Below are 20,041 nucleotides of genomic sequence, written 5' to 3' on the forward strand. Positions count from 1 at the left end.
TGCATATATACTGAACCTATACTGAACTTTTTTGAAAAGGGTTCTAGATAGCACCCTGCTACTGTTACAAGCTTGACATCATATAAGCACATTCTGAAGAACCCCTCATGATGCAAAGAAACCCTTTAATCATGCAGTTATTTGAATGTTCCTGGTTCCATATAGAACCATTTTCTTTACTAAAGAACCCTTGAAGAACCATCTTTTTTTTTAAAGAATGTAGATTATACTTGAATCCACATTATACAAGTTATCACTGTGCGACAACAAATGAGTGATGGGAGAAATGATTCACACTGTCTGTATATTAGTTTGTCTGTCACTCACTCACTCACTCTCACACTCTCACGCTCTCCCTATCTCTGTGAGATAGAGAGAGTCCACTCTTGGTCCAGTCAGCAGCTCCCGTCTGGCACTCTGAAACAGCCATGTAGCAGAACCCCTCAGGTCATTGGGTCATCGGGAAGAGCAGGTTAGATCCTCTTCTCTTTTCAGAAGCAAGCTGCTCTGCTTGAAGCTCTCATTTTACTCAAGCTTTAACACCCTGAATACTCTTCATCTGGCCTCCACGGTGGTCTGTCCATCGTTCTGAGAACACCAGAAGCTTCTTTGTTTGATGTGTCCGTCTCCTTTTCTCAGTGAGGTTCTTCTTGACAGCTACACATCCTGTAAGACCCAAAGCGCTGAGTGGTCTTCTCACAGTGGAAGGATGGACAGAAATACCTGTGGATGTTTTCAGATCTGAAGCAGCTTGATTGTCTCCTCTCTCTTAAAGATGAACGCTTTAAGTGCTGTTTATCTGATGAGGACAGTTTTGGTGTCTACCAGGTTTTCCAGGTGGTTGTTAGGAGTCACATTTTCTCTGTAGCTTTTAATCAGTTTTTGAAGTGTTGTAAACTCCTGTTTTTTTTTCACTTTTGACACTTGCAAGTGGTTTATTTTATATCTAATCTCTGCAGAAATATCTGAAAATGAATAACTGTACTTAATGGCTGTGTTGACTGGAAACGAAATGAATGAGGGTTGGTCTCTGAATTTTACACTGTATTGCATGTATGCATAAAATTAGTCGTCCACACTTCCATGAGTATGTAGCTACACAGGTCTGAGGCTCATTTACTTCCAGATCCTTTGCGTTTCGACAGGTGCTCTTCCTCCAGTAGATGAACCTGTACAAACACAATGATCTGCGTTAAAGCGCTTAATTTTCCCCAAAATGTGATCATCCAAAGCATTCTTGCTTCTTTAGCTCTGCACTGGCGCTACAATGCTAGTATAGGTAACTGCAGCCCTAAATCATCACACACTTGCCTCAAACAGTGTCGAACTGTTAAAGGAGCTTTTAATATTAAAGAGGAATTCTAGTGATTTTTTAAAATGTCTGCATCACTAAACAGTCTAGATGTAAACAGAGTCATTCTGAGGGGTTTGCTGTGAAATGCTGAGGCAGATAATGTCTTTTACTGTAATTCAAGAGTTTCAGTAGGTAAACTAGTTATGTTGACAGTGTTTTACTGTAACAATCAATAATATTAACAACCATTATAATAAAAACAAATGTCTGTGAAATAAAGGCGATCATTTGTGAAGTTACGTTCTATTTCATTAAACTAAGAATAGCCGTTTTAAATGACAGTGCATATATGGTCTATTTACATGCATTCAATCTTTTTTATTTTGTCTTATAATGCTGACATTATAATACAAAATAATGCCCCAAAATATTTTTTTTTTCCAGATTTACCACTAATTTTCAATTATCAACATTACATATAAAACTACACTAAAAAATGAAGCAACCGCAGCCACCTGGAAGTCTGAATTCGTGAGCACATTGGTCCATATTTAAAGCCTCACAGGCCCAGCGTAAAACCAAAGAAGCACATACTAGACACCACATATTTGAGTAAATTGTGTATATTCAAGCCCATGATATATAAAATAAAACACATTATTATCATCATCATTCAGCTTTGTAGAAACCACATCTGTTGCCATGGTTACCTGTGTCTCTAGGATGCGCTGGTAGGCAGGTGCGGAGAGCTCCTCGAGTGTTTCAGCGACGGGTTTGTTAAGCGTTTCCGGAAGGAGAAGTCCCAGCGCTCCCGCTGTCACTCCGATCAGACAGAAAACCGTGAATGGCATCGAGGCATGCAGCACTTTCTGATCAGCAAACAATAAACACTCAGTCACTCCATATGATTACAACACAGCATGGAAACAACAGTGCAAAGTAATACAACAGAATAAAAACTTACCAAGCTGGGCACGAATGGAGCCAGAATGCCTCCAACCCTACAGGACATGGAACAGACGCCCAGCCCTGCGTTCCTAAAAAATAAATGAATAAATAAATAAGTGAAGCACAAATTGTAGGTACTTCAGTCTGGCAAGTCTGGTCAAGCTTAATTTAGAAGATTAAAGGGGACAAGTCGTGCTTTCAGCCAGTCTTGATCCAATTTGGCCTTTCCAGAATTGCATTATTGCATTATTCCTGTGTCTCCCCAAGTTCACTTGTGGTGGGCATGGCTCCATGTCTGCACTGCATGGGCATGACCACCCCTCCACATCTACCATCAATTACTAGTTCAGAATTACTTTGGTAAGAAGTTATGTTTATTATTATTATTTTACAGAAAACATCTTTTGTCAATAAACAATTAGATGTCCTGCTGCGTTCAGATCGGAGCTCATTATTTCCACGGCTACTAACAAATGAAATTCAGAGGAGAGAATAGAGTCCATTCTCTATTTAGTGCAGGATGACTGACGTCATTGGCATGATTTGTCTGCATTTTTAACCTGAAATGGCTTCGGAGGTAAAATCCCTTTTTTCCCCAGAGCCCTGGCACGATGGGACACTGCCCGACATAAAACTAAATAGCCAATTGTCCATTCAAATCCACTAAATAGCCACTAAATAGCCAGGACGTTTTATTTAAGCATTATCAGTGTTCAAACAACTGTTTATTTGCCAGTTAATAGTTAATCTGTTAATCATTGCACACACACAAACACAGACACACACACACATACACACACACGCATACACACGCTTACGCACACACACACACACTCACACACTCATTCAAACTTATCTGCAGTGTGTACCTTATGACGGTGGGGTAGAGCTCTGAGGTGTAAACGTAAACTATGTTGAAGGCAGCGCTGACCATCAGCTTTCCCAACAGAGCCAGAGAACTGCCACTGGCCACAGAGCCTGCAGAGGTAGTCCACATCACAGGGTTGAGATTATTCACATACACACACACACACACACACACACACAGCCTGGTACTCAGTCATTAGTGTGGAATTAAAGTCCTTAATAATACAAAACCAATTTGTTTGCAGATAAATGTATAAAATTACTGCTTAACTTCACAGCTATAATTTCAAATAATTTAAGGAACTTTATTAAGCCATTAATAAAAAGTGAAACATTTATTTTAACACAATTTTGTCCGGAATGAGCTACAGCAACCAGAGTTATAATAAAATTCATATTAAAATGACAAACATGAATATAAGTAGACAACAAACATATAGCATTATACTTATCATATAATTTTATTGTATTATACTTAACATTTCATTTTCCTTGCATTTGTTTTCCCTGACGTCTGTTTATGACATTTATATGGTTGTATGTCCCAAAAACAGTCGTACTTCATGTTTTCATGACCATTTCCTAACCTCTCTATATCTCTTCGAGTTGAACAGGCTGTTTTGGTTGCTGTGCCTTTAAGACTGAATGGAATGATTCCTCTGTTCTGTTTGGCTGCCCTCAAAAAGCAAGCCAGGCTGAAACACTTATAACTTCATCATGAACAGGTGGTTATTTGTGTATGTTGGTTTTGACATCACAAAAACAATAAATTCAAATCAGACTGTTATTTGTAGCTTATCTTCCATGTATGGAGTGAAAAATAAAAAGCATGACTTAAAACTTGTTCACATACAAAAATCAGGAAGGTTTTTGCATGATATGCCATGACATGAACCCTTTCATAACTTCTTGTTCATAACATTCCTAGTATATTTAAACAAATGTCTAAAGTTACCCTCAATAATAATATAATAATAATTTGGCAAGGCATCTTTTGAGTGTTGGTGTAAATATCTTAACACAAAACATATAATTCTGGTCTTTTGTAAAAGCTCATTGGCACAAAACGTTAATTTTACAGGAGAAGGAGAAAACTAACTTTCCTAACTTTGAATGGAAGTTAATGGAACAAGATTTTCCAAGCACTTTTGGACCATTTCAGTTGGTCCATTCAACATGAAATTTTGGGACATTGTAAAGGACAGCTGGCATTTTCAAATTCTGTAAAAAGTATGAAAAGTCAAAAGATGAGATACAAGGTTTTGTTCTGACAGCAGCGACATACTGTCATATATATTCGTAAAATATGGTGATAAATACAGTCATTTATTATAATATCATCCTCTCACCAGACTGAACTGGTACGGCCATTGAGAGAAGACAACACAGCCCAGCCAGGATGAGAAAACCGGCCAACGATTTCCTTCTTCCTGACCTGAGAGAGACAGGGGTGAGCAAACTGTTAAAGTAAATATATATAAGCAAAGCAGTCTAAACAGAGCAGCCTTCAAATATACCCCATATTTAAATTGTCCGTGGCCTGGTTCAGTGATAAACTAACGTTGCTGATGATCAGCCGTGTTAAGTGCTAAACATTCAGCTCCTTCTGACTTTAAATAACGACTTCTCAAAATATTTTTAAGGACTTTCCAAAGTTTTTTTTACTACAAAGAGGTTTTCCTTGTGCATATGCAGCAACTTAACACATTAAATTAACCTGCTCAGTCTTTAAAGATAATCACACATGCAAATATAGTGACAGTGGTGCTTTGTGGAACCAAAATTCATTCAATCCCCTTGTTTTGATGTCAGCACTCATCAACGCTCAAACCTTTCAGGTGTTTAAACCACCTTTTGGACCAAAAGAGTTTCAATATAACAATGGTTTGAAAAAAAATTGTCAAATCATTCCCCGCTCTTTTTCTCATTCACAGCTACACTAGGTCATTTTTAGGGACTTGGAGACCTCTCTGGTGGAAGTGTGCAATTGCACCTAATGTTTTGCATTGTTCCGTGGGTTGTTCGGATGATTGAGAGAGTCTTGAAAGAGTATTTAAAGAGAACTCCGTCTACTACCTCAGGATATCTCTGATTTTGCATTTGAGACCTAAACACCGGATCTTCTTTTTAAGTCTTTGTGTGTGACATTAAGGCTGGGCATTCACTACACGACTTTTAAAATCTTGACAGACGTCTAAAACAGAGAGCGCCACAAACTTAACGTCAGTTTGACCCAGAATTTCTTGTTTTTTTGTCGTGACAGCGCTCACACTAGACAACAAGGCAAAGAGAGAATATAACACACATAATGAGTTTGGGCTACGAATAAGAACTCAAACTCCCAGATCTCCTCAGATCACATGACACAAACAGAGCTGTTCTTCCTTACGGTCCTGTTTGTGCTTTTATGTGTATGTGTAAACTGGGAATTAATAAGTAGCGCTGATAGAGTGAGAGCTGGAGAAATATTTCACAACAAACTAGCAGCTGAGCTGAAACTGTAAAGACTTGTGGCTTCACATTTGGATCAACACTATAAACATGATAATGGCTCTCATCTGCCTCCGTGCTCTTTCTAGCTCTCTGATCCGCTGTCGTTTGAATCACTCGTTGAGTTGACCTTCTCACGCTACAGGACTCATGAACGTTTTAAGTCATAAACATCAAACATGCTTAATAATATCAGGAAGTCTCACTTCAGAGTTTGATCGGAAAGTTAAAGGGCTCACTCGTTTCTCCAGAACAGCATCTTCAAACTAAAGAGAGTTCCAGAAAACTAAAGCTGAATGCAGTTGCCAAAAGGGCACTCAAATTTTTTATAGTACGTACACTGAAAGATACTCAAGAAACCAGTACAAGAGACTTGAGAGAGGAACAAATACCAAAATTGCCAGCTTAGCCAGAGACATGCACATGGAGATGTGAACTCAAGACGCGTATGAACATCCCTTTCACAGGGATTGCTTCAGATTCTGAAAATTTGTCTCAAGGGGCAAATCAGGCAAAATATTTTGTAGTGTAGGCCCAGCTTAATATGTAACGTGTGTGACGTGGTCTAAAAAATTCCTGACCCAAAGCCTCTGACGTTTAAACCATCATTTTAGGCTTTACAGGATGCCTCACAGTGGCAGCACACGGTCAGCCTGTTTGCTTCCTAACTCAGCAATGCTACTTCTTTCAATTTCAATGACAAAAGGAACACAATGCGACTGCACCACTTTCTGACCTTTGTATGTGTTATGTGTACACACCACGACTTATTGATGAAGTATATGCAAAGTGGGTATGCGGGAAGCTCCACCAGGCCGTACATGGCCACACTGAGGTACCGATTGCCTTTATCCTCACTCGCATTCATAGTCAGCCCATAATACACCAGACTACAGGCATACCTGAAATACATACATACACAAGCACATAAATATGAAAATATTTCAGATTACACTGGACAGAAAAATTCCTAACAAGTGATCCCAATTAAGCCATTCACCTGTACCTACCTCACTCATTCTGGTTTAGTAATCTAAACATCCCTACAAGGGGGCACTATTAGCGCTGAAATTGTTTTAAGTGCTTCATAAGAGTCAGTGACACCATTTTCTGCGCTGAAGCGGGGCCAGCACCTCTACATCCCGTGGTTATGAGCTAATCAATGTTCTGTGACCTGTTAGTTACACTAAAACAAGAAATTAAAGAAAGGATTATTATATATATTTATATAATATAAAGAAATGTCAAGCACTCACCAAACGTACATGAGGACCATAGTCCTGCAGCGCAGTACAGCATGCGTGGCCAGCATGAAGAGTCCCGGACTGGGCGTCTCAGCACCAGGCGAGCCAGGCGTGCGGCGGAGTTTCAGAGTGACTCGACCTTTGCCGTTCCTTACAGCGAAATTCTGCAGCACTCGCTCAGCCTGACCCATCCGCCCTCGAGAGTACAGCCACCGTGGAGACTCCGGCAGGGTGCTGGAGCATGCAAAGACAAAAATAAACCCATATATTCACGTGCACACACACAAAAACAATGTATATAAATGTGAGAAAAGTGGCATTCTTGTTGCTTTGCTATACACTTGTTTTGCATTAGGTAATTATTTAAATTACATTACAATGGCTGTCAAACTATTTCAATAATTTATAGCATTTAATTGCATTTTTTTGTGTTATTTGCTAAAATTCTACCTTAATGATTTTAAAAAGTGCATTTTGTTATGGCTATATAAAGGAACAAAAGCTTCTTCAGAATATATTTATTCATATTTATTTATTTATTTATATTTATTATTATTTTCAGTCTTTCAATAACACTATTTTTACTGTGTGAATGCAGAACCTGAATGTGAAGTGACGTGATTTCTACAGAGTGAACACATTTTTTTCCCCCCACAATTTCTATCAGCGACATCCAATGACAGCATCAGTCTGCATGTTACAAAGTGTGAGTGAATACATCATATAGCACATATACAGTTCAGCTCCTGTGTGACTGCAGCCTCTCGCTCTCAATCACACAGCTCCAGGATTATTGTTACAGTGGAGGCTCTTGAGGGAAACTGGAGCTCCACTTTGCTGATGTGTTTGTTAATTTGCTGCTGGTTAATTTGTCCATAGTTCTCCTGCGAGCACCTTCCAGTACAGCCTGCTGGAGGTATCACTTTAAGTCACTTAATAGCTGTATTTGAATGAGAGGACTACGATCAAAGAATCCTTCACCGCAACATACAGCGCACTGCAGCTGAGCTTCAGCCTGGACTAGGACAGACGGTTTGAAGGGGCGAGGAAAACGCACTTCAACATTAGTGATGTTAAAAATTGAACACAGTAATAACACTAACTTTGACAGCTGTAGTTACATAACTCATTTCATGCTTCACTAACATTAGATTTTCATTCTGTATATAAAAGTCAAAGCCTAAACTTTCAGTAAAAAAAAGACAAATGTACTTGCCTGTAAAACAATCATTATTTTATGTAATAAGTTCAAGTAAAATGTCTCAACTTTTTAAGCTAAAACTAAAATTAAATTTTTACTAATTTATTTTATTTATTATTATTATTTCATTTTACACTGTACATAAAAAACCCAACTCAAATTTAATATTGCAAAATATATATTTACCTGATGTTTCATCGGCTCGCTGGTCTGCAGAGCCCTACCTCTGTACCTATCTGGACACTAAATGACCCATTTAGTCCTCTATTTTAGTGCAACTTTTATATTTACATCTGTTGGTTTTTAGGGAAGAAAAGTTTTACTGAAGGACAGTTCAGCTGCTGAAGTATATAAAACTGTAAATAAAGTGCTCCTCTGTTAGAGGGACATTAGAGGGGAGACGAGTAGAAGAGCCTCATATAGAGAGAGAGGAAATGTGCAGAAGAGTTTTGATAATGGCATTAATGAGAAAACATCTCTGTGTTTGACACGTTTTGGTTCACTTTCTTTTTTTCTTTTTTTTTTAGTGGTTTGGTTTATAAGACCTGCTGAACTGCTGCATGCTTTGTTGCTGTGTAAATCCTCATATCAAATGTATGGGGGATGATTTACGAAAACAACTCTACAGGAACTGTGCTGAGCCCTAAACCTCTACAAGCCCAGCTGACTCCTGTTTCACACACGTACATGCAGAGGAGGAAGAGCAGCACTCCGGGACTGTTGGCTGCAGCTGCAAGGTTACGCCAATGCCTGATGAAGTACCCGAGAACAGCGAACAAAGCAATGCCCACCGCAAACGTCATGTTAGCCAGCGTTCCTAATGCACACATGCGCAAACAAAACAGACAAAAATACATTAAGCCACTGACAAGAAGCAAAGATACATCAGTAACACTTTCTGTGAATGTCACATTTGTAAGCATCTATAAACACACTGATGTTATAATGTGTTCATAGGTCATTATAAACACGGCATAAAATGTACAAAAATGAATTACACTTTATAGTCATGTTTATTATACATTATGAATTGTTAACATAATGTATAACCCCAATTCCAATTAAGTTGGGATGTTGTGTGAAACATAAATAAAAACAGAATACGATGATTTGCAAATCCTTTTCAACCTGTATTCAATTGAATACACTACAAAGACAAGATATTTAATGTTCAAAAGGATAAACTTTATTGTTTTTTGCAAATATTCACTCATTTTGAATTTGATGCCTGCAACACGTTCCAAAGAAGTTGGCACAGGGGCAACAAAAGACTGGGAAAGTTGAGGAATGCGCAAAAAACACCTGTTTGGAATATTCCACAGGTGAACAGGTTAATTGGAAACAGGTGAGTGTCATGACTGGGTATAAAGGGAGCATCCCTGAAAGGCTCAGTCGTTCACAAGCAAGGATGGGGCGAGGTTCACCAGCAGTTTAAGAACAACATTTCTCAACGTGCAATTGCAAGGAATTTAGGGATTTCATCATCTACAGTCCATAATATCATCAAAAGATTCAGAGAATCTGGAGAAATCTCTGCAAGTAAGCAGCAAGGCAGAAAACCAACACTGAATGCCCGTGACCTTCGATCCCTCAGACGGCACTGCATTAAAAACCAGCATCATTCTGTAACAGGTATTATTGCATGGGCTCAGGAACACTTCAGAAAACCACTGTCAGTGAACACAGTTCGTCGCTCCATCTACAAGTGCAAGTTAAAACACTACCATGCAAAGCGAAAGCCAGATATCAACAACACCCAGAAACGCCGCCGGCTTCTCTGGGCTTGAGCTCATCTGAGATGGACTGACACAGAGTGGAAAAGTGTCCTGTGGTCTGACGAGTCCACATTTCAAATTGTTTTTGGAAATCATGGACGTCGTGTCCTCTGGGCTAAAGAGGAAAAGGACTGTCCGGATTGTTATCAGCGCAAAGTTCAAAAGCCAGCATCTCTGATGGTGTGGGGGTGTGTTAGTGCCCATGGCATGGGTAACTTGCACATCTGTGAAGGCACCATTAATGCTGAAAGGTACATACAGGTTTTGGAGCAACATATGCTGCCATCCAAGCAGCGTCTTTTTCAGGGACGTCCTGCTTATTTCAGCAAGACAATGCCAAGCCACATTCTGCACGTGTTACAACAGCGTGGCTTCATAGTTAAAGAGTGCGGGTACTAGACTGGCCTGCCTGCAGTCCAGACCGTCTCCCATTGAAAATGTGTGGCGCATAATGAAGCACAAAATACGACAACGGAGACCCCGGACTGTTGAGCAACTGAAGTTATACATCAAGCAAGAATGGGAAAGAATTCCACCTCCAAAGTGTTACTCAAAAATGACGAACTTTACAAGCTTTAGTGCAACTACATTATTTCTACTGTTCACCACTAACAACAACACATACACTGCCGCTCCGGCCATAAAAACCCCCCCTCTTTTCTTTTTCTTCCTTCATAATAAAAGTCCCCATTTTTTACAGTACTAACTTTTACAGCTACATATATAGCATAACCAATATACGTGAATATAAATAAAACAATGCATGTCTATATTATAGACTTAACACAAAGTTTCAACAATCACTGTCCTCAGTTCCCAAACGCTTACTGAGTGTTGCTAAAAGGAAAGGTGATGTAACACAGTGGTAAACACGCCCCTGTCCCAACTTCTTTGGAATGTGTTGCAGGCATCAAATTCAAAATGAGTGAATATTTGGAAAAACAATAAAGTTCATCAGTTTGAACATTAAATATCTTGTCTTTGTAGTGTTTTCAATCGAATGTAGGTTGAAAAGGATTTGCAAATCATCGTATTCTGTTTTATTTATGTTTTACACAACGTCCCAACTTCATTGGAATTGGGGTCGTATTATAAGTAGTGTTAACAATATGCTATACTGTCAGTGCCAAAGAAGTCAGTCCCAGATTTAGGTGCTGTTAGTGCTGCATCTTCAGGGCTTCAGTCTGAATATCAATATTCATAAATAATCAATATTCAGATGCTCCAAACAGGCTGACCAGTCTAGAGTTACTGCTACAATGTGCTTTTCTTACCCAGCGTCTCACTTTAAACGTTACATTACATCACAGCAAACCCAAGTACCCATTAGCCCCTTCCCTGAACCCCCTCCAATATCACATTGAGCATGAAGACACTGTGGAGTGAAAGCCTGGAGAGGGAGAGGTGAGATAGTAGAGTGCTGTCATTTGTTCCCTCACTGGTTCTAACGTCTTCGCTCTCTAACATCACTACACTACATTATAGTACAGTAATGCTCATCTTTGCTAGTGTTCTATTGGATAAGCAGTGTTGAGTTAGTGCCAAGCTAACGGTGGTGTACATTAACTTTCCCACATTGGGTAAAACACTGATTGAAGCCTGTAATGAGCTTTATTGTGTATGTTGTAGTGTTTCAGTAAATCCTTCAGTAAATACTTCAACTTGAAGCCTGATGATCCGACAGATGATGAGATTTGACAGATTTTTTAAGACAATATTTGAAGAAGTACTTCTATTGTATTCTGGAAGAATGTTTGGATACAATATGAATTTTCTCTGTAGATGAGCATCTGAGGCTGTGACTAAACCTGTACAAACACAGATTGCTAACCTACAGGTGGCGCTACCTGTTAGAGCCCAGTAGGACTTCCCCACGTACTCCTGAGAAAGAATGAAACAGACCAGAGCCATCCCTCCGTTCATCATCCCCACCAGAAACCGAGACAGAGCAAACAGCTCATAGTTTGGTGCTAAAGCGCTGCCGTACGCAAACAGCAACTCGAAAAACAAACCTGAGAGAGAGAGAGAGAGAGAGAGAGAGAGAGAGAGAGAGAGAGAGAGAGAGAGAGAGAGAGAGAATGTCAATGCAATGATCTATTAAAGCAGTAAGCCACTTGAGGCCATGCGTTAATGTGATTTTATCTTGAGGAAGGGGGTTCTTAGGCCTGATGCAAAGCAGAAACAGTGGCATAAAATATGATAAAATACATAATCAACATAAACAAGCATTCTGCCAAAAATCTTGTTCCTTTGGTGTTTGGTGTCGCTGCCAACAACCATGGACCACTGAATGAGAAGAAGAACATTTGGTCTTCCACTGTATACTGCAGTAATTTCATGAACTTTTCAATTAAAAAAAATTTGAACATATGATAACACAGCAAGGTTTAATGGAAAAACCAAATTACCACCATGAGTCTAACTGAACACCAATCCATCGGCGCACCTCTTCCCGCACTGGGGCGGAATCTCAAATAGCCTGCTCCCTAGACAGTGCACTGCATATGAATTTAAATACTAGTATCCTGAACCTCAATGGTGCAAAATACAGCTTAAGAAATGCTCATCTGGGCCACAATCATACTCAAAAAAACGATGCACTATTTGATTATAGAGGCTAGAATTTCTATTTAGGGAGTACAGAGCTGTTTGAGACTCAGCCTGGGTTTGATGTGACTTCTGACTGAAACACGATTTGAAGCTTGTAATCCATTCAAGTGACATTCTTTAAACTTTTATACTGACATTTATCAGTGAATCACATCATAAGTACTTATGTACTACTCAAGCCTTCTTCATAGACACCTTTTAGCCTGTTAACTAGCTGCCATTCCATTAGGAGCACAAGGATTTTCGTGCCGTAGTGCAGCAATACAGCGTTCAGTTGTTGTAATGAGGTCACAGGTGTGTGTACATCACGGATTTTATAATGGCTTCGAACGCGGTTCACCCAATCAGATTTTAGGACTTGAACTACCTGTCGTATAACAATAATTTCTTACAGTCAAATATCTTTTTTAAAAATTATAACATTAATTAGTGGCATGTTAAAGATTTAAAAAAATTCTAAACCAACGATTCAAATGTGTATTTACCCAGAATATAATTGATTAGCTGAACACGTTTGACATCTAAATGCACTAAATGTAGCTAAAAAGTTATAGTTATATAACGGTTATAATTCACCAAGTGGCACTGTGTCACCTGCACGTCTAAATTAATACATGCACCTCTCAAACTGTGTGGAGGTGTTAAGTGATCCAACAGATCTATTTCATGCTTGTACTCAGTATGTAAAAGTTTCTGACCCTTTGTGATCTACTATTAGCAATCTAAAAAACTGGTGCTCCCAAGAGGCACAACCGTCCAAGCGTTGGCCCCGTCATCAGGAGACGTGAGTTCAATCCCTGGTGATGCCACAGCCATCTGTGGCCGGAAGTGCAAGAGAGTACAATAGGCTCTGCTAACTGGGAGGACAGATCCCACCTTCTCCCACATCACTCAGTGCGATGCTAAAGAAGCAAACTTTAGATGCCAAACATGTTCCGCTTATCCATCATATTCTGGGTAAATACACATATGAACTTTTGAACCTTGACTTTAATATACCACTATACCAATATACCATTGGATATGACTAAATTGGGGAGAAAAACTGGGGGGACTCAGTAGGGGTGAGGGGAAACCTGTATAATCTGGTTTTAATTTAGTTTTTAAACAGTTTCCTCCAGTAACAGATAACTAGCCATGTGAACGTACTCATCAGGAACACTGGTTTCCGTCCGATTTTATCGGACAGCGGTCCGAACAGTACGTTCCCAACCAGCACCCCGGCGAAGAAAAGCGATCCAGCAAGGCTCACTTTATACGCCTGCTGCTTCACCAGATACCACTGCAAAACAGACAGAGCACAGACACAATCAGACTCCAGCGCTCACACAGATGTAGGTGCTTTTATAAACTGCTGGTCTGGGATCAGTTTTTCCCCCAAATCAGCTGCACAAAAGCACATCAGCACCTGCTGACTGACCAACATCTGCGATAACTGTATCACCACTCCCAGATCCCACTGCACATGAGCCAGGGAGAGCTTTTTCTACACCAACCAGTCATTTAATAAGTCCAAGTCCTTGTAGCTACACTCAATGTCCATTCTTCAGCGTCACTGACCGTATAGGAGCACTTTGTAGTTCTACAGTTCATCTGCTTCTCTGCATACCTTGTTACCCTGTTCTTCAATGGTCAGGACTCCCACAGAGCAGGTATTATTTGGGTGGTGGTGGTGGTGGTGTGTTAGTGTGCGCTGTGCTGGTGCGAGAGGATCAGATACAGCAGCGCTGCTGGTGTCCACTCACTGTCCACTCCTACCTTGTCAGTTCACCGTGTAGTTGTAAAGTCAGAGATGAAGCACAGTTTGTGTTGGTCATCCTCTATTCCTTCATCAGTGGTCACAGGACGGTGCCCACAGGACGCTGTTGTCTGGATATTTTTGGTTCTCAGTCCAGCAGTGTCACTGAGGTGTTTAAAAAGTCCAGCAGCACTGCTGTGTCTGATCCACTCGCAAAAGCACAACACATAATAACACACCAACTCCGTGTGCTACTGCAGTGCTGAAAATGATCCACCACCCAAATAGTACCTGCTCTGTGGTGGTGCTGACCACTGAAGAACAGGGTGTCAGAGAAACAGATGGACTACAGTCTGTAATTGTAGAACAACAAAGTGAAACTATATGGTCAGTGGAGCTGATTAAATGGGGGGAAAAAAGTGTAAAAACAAGGAAGGTGTACTTAATGAAGCGGTCAGTCGGCATTTATTATTAAGATGTATTAAATCAAAAACAGAAAAGACATGAGAATTACTTACAAAAGGTGATGTCAGATCATATAGAAAATGACTCACCTCAGTCACAATGGAGCTAAAGTCTTCTGTAAAAGTCACGCTTTGGGTCAGATCACCTCCGCCCCTCTCCGTGACGGGCTCTCCATGGTACTCTGGAACGGCGCCCACCAGAACGATGAGCATGGACTGGCATGCCATGTAGATCTGTACAGCACAGGACTTATTATTAATAATGCACTTTTGTTTTTATTTATACTTTAAAACCTAATTTATGTTAAATCACATTATTTTCCATCGTTCAACATATTTAATATGTATAGGAACGAAGCCTGAGGAGCAGACAGTCATTACAGAGCCCAGACCTGAGCCTTTCCAGAATGTTAATACAGTCTCTTCTACTAAAGAACTTTGTGAAGAAAGGAATCTACTTTGTTCCGTTCCACTTTAATCCTTCACACTGAGCTCCCAATCTCATTTCTGGATTTTCATTCTGCAGCACTGGGTCAGCTGCTGGACTGCTTTACTGTTACTCACACCTCTCACATTTGGAGCATTTTATTTTAGACTGAAATGACCCACAAACAGGAGAACAGAGCCTCACAAACGTCCACTGGATCTGCTAAGACGTTCCGCTGCAGCTCTATCAGAGGTGATTTTGCCGATATGGCAAAAATATAATATCACAATAGAAACAAACAAGAAATCTTAATGATTTGTAGGTCATGATATTTATTATCTGATCAGTTGTAACAGAAAAAGAACCAGCAGTGCTACAATTTTAAAAATACTATCAAAAACTGTAAATACAATGATTTTTATTAATATTTCACATCACTTATTTTGCTCTCTTTATAATGAAACATGCAAGTGGACAGTGTCCTGCGAGTACTGAAGATATACAGCATACAGTATTGTGACATAATTTACAACCCCATTTCCAAAAAAGTTGGGACGCTGTGCAGAATGTAAATAAAAACAAAATGCAATGATGAGCAAATCATTTAAACCCTTTACGTCACTGAAAATACTACAAAGACAACAAATGAAATGTTGAAACTGTGAAATTTGTTTTTTGAAAAATATATGCCCATTTTGAAATTGATGCCAACAATATGTTCCAAAAAAGTTGGGGGGGTGGGGGGGCACAGGTTTATCCCCGAGTTTCACCACCTCGTCTTTTAACAACACTCTGTAAGCATTTGGGAACTGAGGAGACACTAGTGTAGTTTTGAAAGTGAAATGTTTCCCAGTCTTGTTTGATAGAGGATTTCAGCTGAACAGCAGTTCTGGTTCTCAAAATGTGCCAAATATTATCAGTAGTGACAGGTCTGGACTGTGGTCTGGACAGGTCTGGGCAGGTCAGTTTAGCACCTGGACTCTTTTAATACAAAGCAATGCTGCTGTAATACATACAGAATGCAGTTTGACACTCCCTCGCCAAACTAATCAAGGCCTTTCCTGAAAAAGACGTTGTCTGGAAGGCGGCATGTGTTGCCAAAACCTGTATATATTGTTCAGCATTAATGATGCCTTCATAGATGTGCATATGACCCATACCATGTGCATTAATGGACCCCTACACCATCATGAATTCTGGCTTTTGAACTGTGCACTAACAACAAGCTGAGTGGTCTTTAGCCCGGAGGACACAGCATCTATGATTTCCAAAAAGAATTTCAAATATTGATTTGTTGGACCACAGGACATTTTTCCACTTCCCCTCAGTCCATTTTAAATGAGCTCGGGCCCAGAGAAGGTGGCAGCGTTTCTGGATCCTATTTATATTTGTTTTCTTCTTTGTGTTTTAGAGGTTTAACTTGCATTTGTGGATGAAGTGATGAACTGTTTTCGTAGACAGTGGTTTTTAGAAGCTTCTGAGCCTATTTTCAAAGAAATGCTAAATGAAATTTGCACATCATTACATTTTGCACAGTGCCCCAACTTTTTTGGAAACGGGGATGAATAATGATAATAAATATTGTCACACTGTCCAGCTCTAATCTCTATAGAGGAACTTGGTTGCTAATGCTCCAGTATCAAAGTTCAGACTTGAATATGTCCGACCATTAAGACAAGGAAAATGAAATGTCTGAATCATTTTGCTTTCCTATATTAACTTCACAAGTTTTCTTTATTGAGGTCACAAATTAATATATTAAGGCCACAAGTGAATAGAATGAGGTCACAAATTAGGATTTTGAGTTCACAAACTCATAAAGTGAATTAATATCACATTGAGTTCACAAATTACTATACTGAGGTCACGAATAATTATATTAAGGCCACAAATTACAATATTGAGGCTACGAGTTACTATATTGAGGCTGGAAATTACTATACTGAGGCAACAAGTTAATATATTAAGGTCACAAATTACTCCATTGAGGCTATTAATTTAGAGACTAATTTACTGAGACCACCAACGAATATACTGAGGCTATGGATTAATATTGTGGCTAGCTGAGGCTCCCACGATGCTTTGGACCTCATTTAGTTTTAATAAAAACAGTAAGTAAAGATTTTTGGCTGCATGTTCAGTAATAACTGTTAGGGCAGGTTGGGTGGGACCCTCGGGGGCTGAGCTCGGCCATTCTGCGGGTTAAAGAACATTTGGATCTCGTTCCCACGCATTAATAAGTCATGGCCACGCATTATTTTTATTTAGATAGGACGTCATCATCCTGGCTTCGTAACCTGGTAGTCCGGCAGCTCAATCAAAACAAACCTGCACTATAAGCACGACCCTGAAGCTGTGTATGCTTTCTCCATGCCCCTCCAAACTCTGATATACTGAGGAGACGAGATAAGTTTCTCTTAACTTGTGGCCACGCCTCATTAAAAAAAACGTCACCTTAAAGGAGCTCCTTTAACATAACACGTCAGTGTGGTGGCGTTAAAGTGTCCTCCGATATTTACGGCACTAACTGATGCCTCAGGCGTCCGACTGTAATTGCTATACCGTTTAAGGTGGAACGGGACAATTAGAACAAGAACCAGGCGAATAGGAAGCCCCATTCCTTGACATATACATAACGTTAGCACGCAAAATTACCACCAACTCTTACCGTCGTTAAGCCAGCACAGTCCATACCCCTCAGTTAGAGGGTTCAGTGTGTAAAATCAGACCGACTCACACCGATGACCGCGCTATCCGTGCGGCAGCTACACAGCATCCACTGCTAAAGCTAAAGCTAGCCTTACCTGAAGCAGGACCAAAACACCGACCATCCGCTTCTGGTACCTGCCGAACTCTCCTACGGCCTGAAAAGCCTCTTCCAAATCCATGTCGGAGTCCAGAGACTCCAGGGAGTAACATTTCACATCGGTTTGGAGATTTGAGAGGCTGTTCTCCGCTTAACTGAGACGGTTTCGGTTCAATCTCACTACTGTACACGTAGAAGGTGCGGGTCACGTGGTACAGAGCTACGGATCTGATTGGAGGAGGGCGGCGCTCCAGTTCAGCCTTAAAGTCTTTCCCTACGTTCTTCTTCAAGGGTTTAGTGAGGACAGCAGTTCTGGACATGACCAGGAACCCTCAGAGATCTACCTGCTGAAACAGTTCTTTAGATAGATTGAGAATATGCTGCACGTTATATACAGAACCTTTTCAAAAAGGGTTCCTCTACTAGTTTGACATTGCATGTAGAGCTATTTTTTAAAAAGGTTCTACACAGAACCATATAAAACACTCAGTCTGAAGAACCATGTCAGCATGCAAAGAACAATTCAAGCATTCAAATGGCTCTGAGTGCTCATGGTTCCTCGTAGAACCGTTTCATGTTAAAATGATTCGCTGGTGAAATGGTACACTTCTACATAGAACCTTTTTGAAAATGGTTCTATATTGCTCCAAAAAGGGTCTACTATTGTGACCACCCTATTGATGTCAACTGTTAAAAAGGTGGCTCTTTAGTAAAGAAACTGGTTCTATGTAAAACTATGAAATCTTTTTAGCATCATCATCTTCAGATTGATGGAGAAGGTGCTGTAGAAGGTTTGATATAGAACCTTTCTGAAGAGTTCTACATAGCACCAAATTACAATGCCAAGCTTGTTAAAGCAGAAGAAATCTTTTGGTGCTATACAGAATCCCTTTCAAGAAGGTTCTACGTAGATCCATCCTTAATCAATCTAAAGAACCTTTTCACAATACAAAGAACCCTTTATTAATGCAAAGGTTTGAGTGTTCATGGTAAATAACCCTTGAAAAATCATCTTTAATCTAATTGTTTGGTGCTACGCTACTCACAAAAGGTTGGGGATATTTGGCTTTCGGGTGAAATTTATGGAAAATGTAAAAAGTTCACGCTACAGTGAGATTATATCATCAAAGTAGGGCATTTAAGTAGAAGCATGCAGTGGAGATTCTCATCTCAAACAGTTTAGCCAACAAAAGCCAACAGTGGTGGTTACACCCCAACAAAATGTCAATGTCTCAGTAACCTTGTCATGTGCCCTTGAGCACCAATTACAGCTTGACAATGTCTCACGCTGTTCACAAGTCCACTCACTGTCTGCTGAGGCACGGCATCCCACTCTTGAAGGGTGGCCCTCAGGTCATTGAGGTTCAGGGGTACAGAGTTACGAGCCTCTACACAGTGACTCAGCTGATCCCATAGGTTTTCTATGGGATTCAGGTCTGGAGAAAGTGCAGGCCACTCCATTTGAGGTGCCCCAGTCTCCAGCTGCCGTTCCCTAATGACGCGACCTCGATGAGCTGGAGCGCTGTCGTCCATGAAGATGAAATTAGGCCCGTGTTGTTCATGCAGAGGCCCAGTGACTGGATCAAATGATGATATTCAGTAGTACGGGCCACTGGGGCACTAACCAATCAGAGTGTAGGGCAGTTCTGGTGTTAGTGCCCACACTAACACCATCACCAACACCACCTCGCTGTTAAGCTCCTTGTTAGAGAACAGCAAGTTGTGCAAAAAGTACTGAAACATTGAACAGTTGGACATGTGCATTCAAAAGTTTAGAGGAGGTCACATTAAGTTCACCTGCAAAGGTTAGAGTGCATTTTAGGTTCATCCTGAAATTTCACCTGTAAGCCAAATATCCTGAAGTTTTTGTGAGCAGTGTACATGGAACCATACACATTCTCCACTGATCTGAAGAGCCATTTCACCATGCAAAGAACCATTTATGAATTAAATGGCTCAATACAGAACCATGACCTTCACTAAGGAACCCTGTGTGTAGAGCAATAATTGAGCTTTAAATCAGTTCCGTTCCAGCCCAGGTTCATTCTTAGAGACCACTTTAGCAGGTCAGCGTGTCCAGCCCTGCTGCACAACACATTCCAAGAGCAGGATACACTTAAGTTTCCGCTGTTCAACTCAACTTTTGTATTTACTGCTGTCTCTATAGGGTTCTGTTC

At 40.2% G+C, this 20,041-nt stretch overlaps 1 protein-coding gene across 1 annotated transcript; it reads right to left on the bottom strand.

Moving 5' to 3' along the window:
- Positions 1–1,027: 1,027 nt before the first annotated feature.
- On the bottom strand, positions 1,028–18,077 carry slc22a15 (solute carrier family 22 member 15). Its single transcript, XM_017704915.2, has 12 exons — positions 17,863–18,077; positions 14,722–14,865; positions 13,579–13,711; positions 11,667–11,831; positions 8,732–8,861; positions 6,856–7,077; positions 6,361–6,501; positions 4,459–4,544; positions 3,112–3,220; positions 2,259–2,331; positions 2,005–2,163; positions 1,028–1,169 (listed from the first exon to the last, which is right to left on the bottom strand). The coding sequence occupies exons 1-12, from the start codon at positions 17,944–17,946 to the stop codon at positions 1,113–1,115; spliced, it is 1,503 nt and encodes a 500-aa protein (XP_017560404.1). The 5' UTR covers positions 17,947–18,077; the 3' UTR covers positions 1,028–1,112.
- Between the last annotated feature and the right edge of the window lie 1,964 nt (positions 18,078–20,041).

This window comes from Pygocentrus nattereri, chromosome 10 (assembly GCF_015220715.1).
Source record: "Pygocentrus nattereri isolate fPygNat1 chromosome 10, fPygNat1.pri, whole genome shotgun sequence".
NCBI lineage: Eukaryota > Metazoa > Chordata > Actinopteri > Characiformes > Serrasalmidae > Pygocentrus > Pygocentrus nattereri.

Bases quoted from the DNA above. Each gene is read 5' to 3' on its own strand.
- slc22a15 (XM_017704915.2), bottom strand. From the start codon at position 17,946: ATGGATTTGGAAGAGGCTTTTCAGGCCGTAGGAGAGTTCGGCAGGTAC. The intron at 11,832-13,578 runs GTACGTTCACAT...TCTCTCTCTCAG, and splicing joins GAAACCAGTGTTCCTGATGA to GTTTGTTTTTCGAGTTGCTG. The intron at 1,170-2,004 runs GTAACCATGGCA...GTGTTTGTACAG, and splicing joins AGCGCATCCTAGAGACACAG to GTTCATCTACTGGAGGAAGA.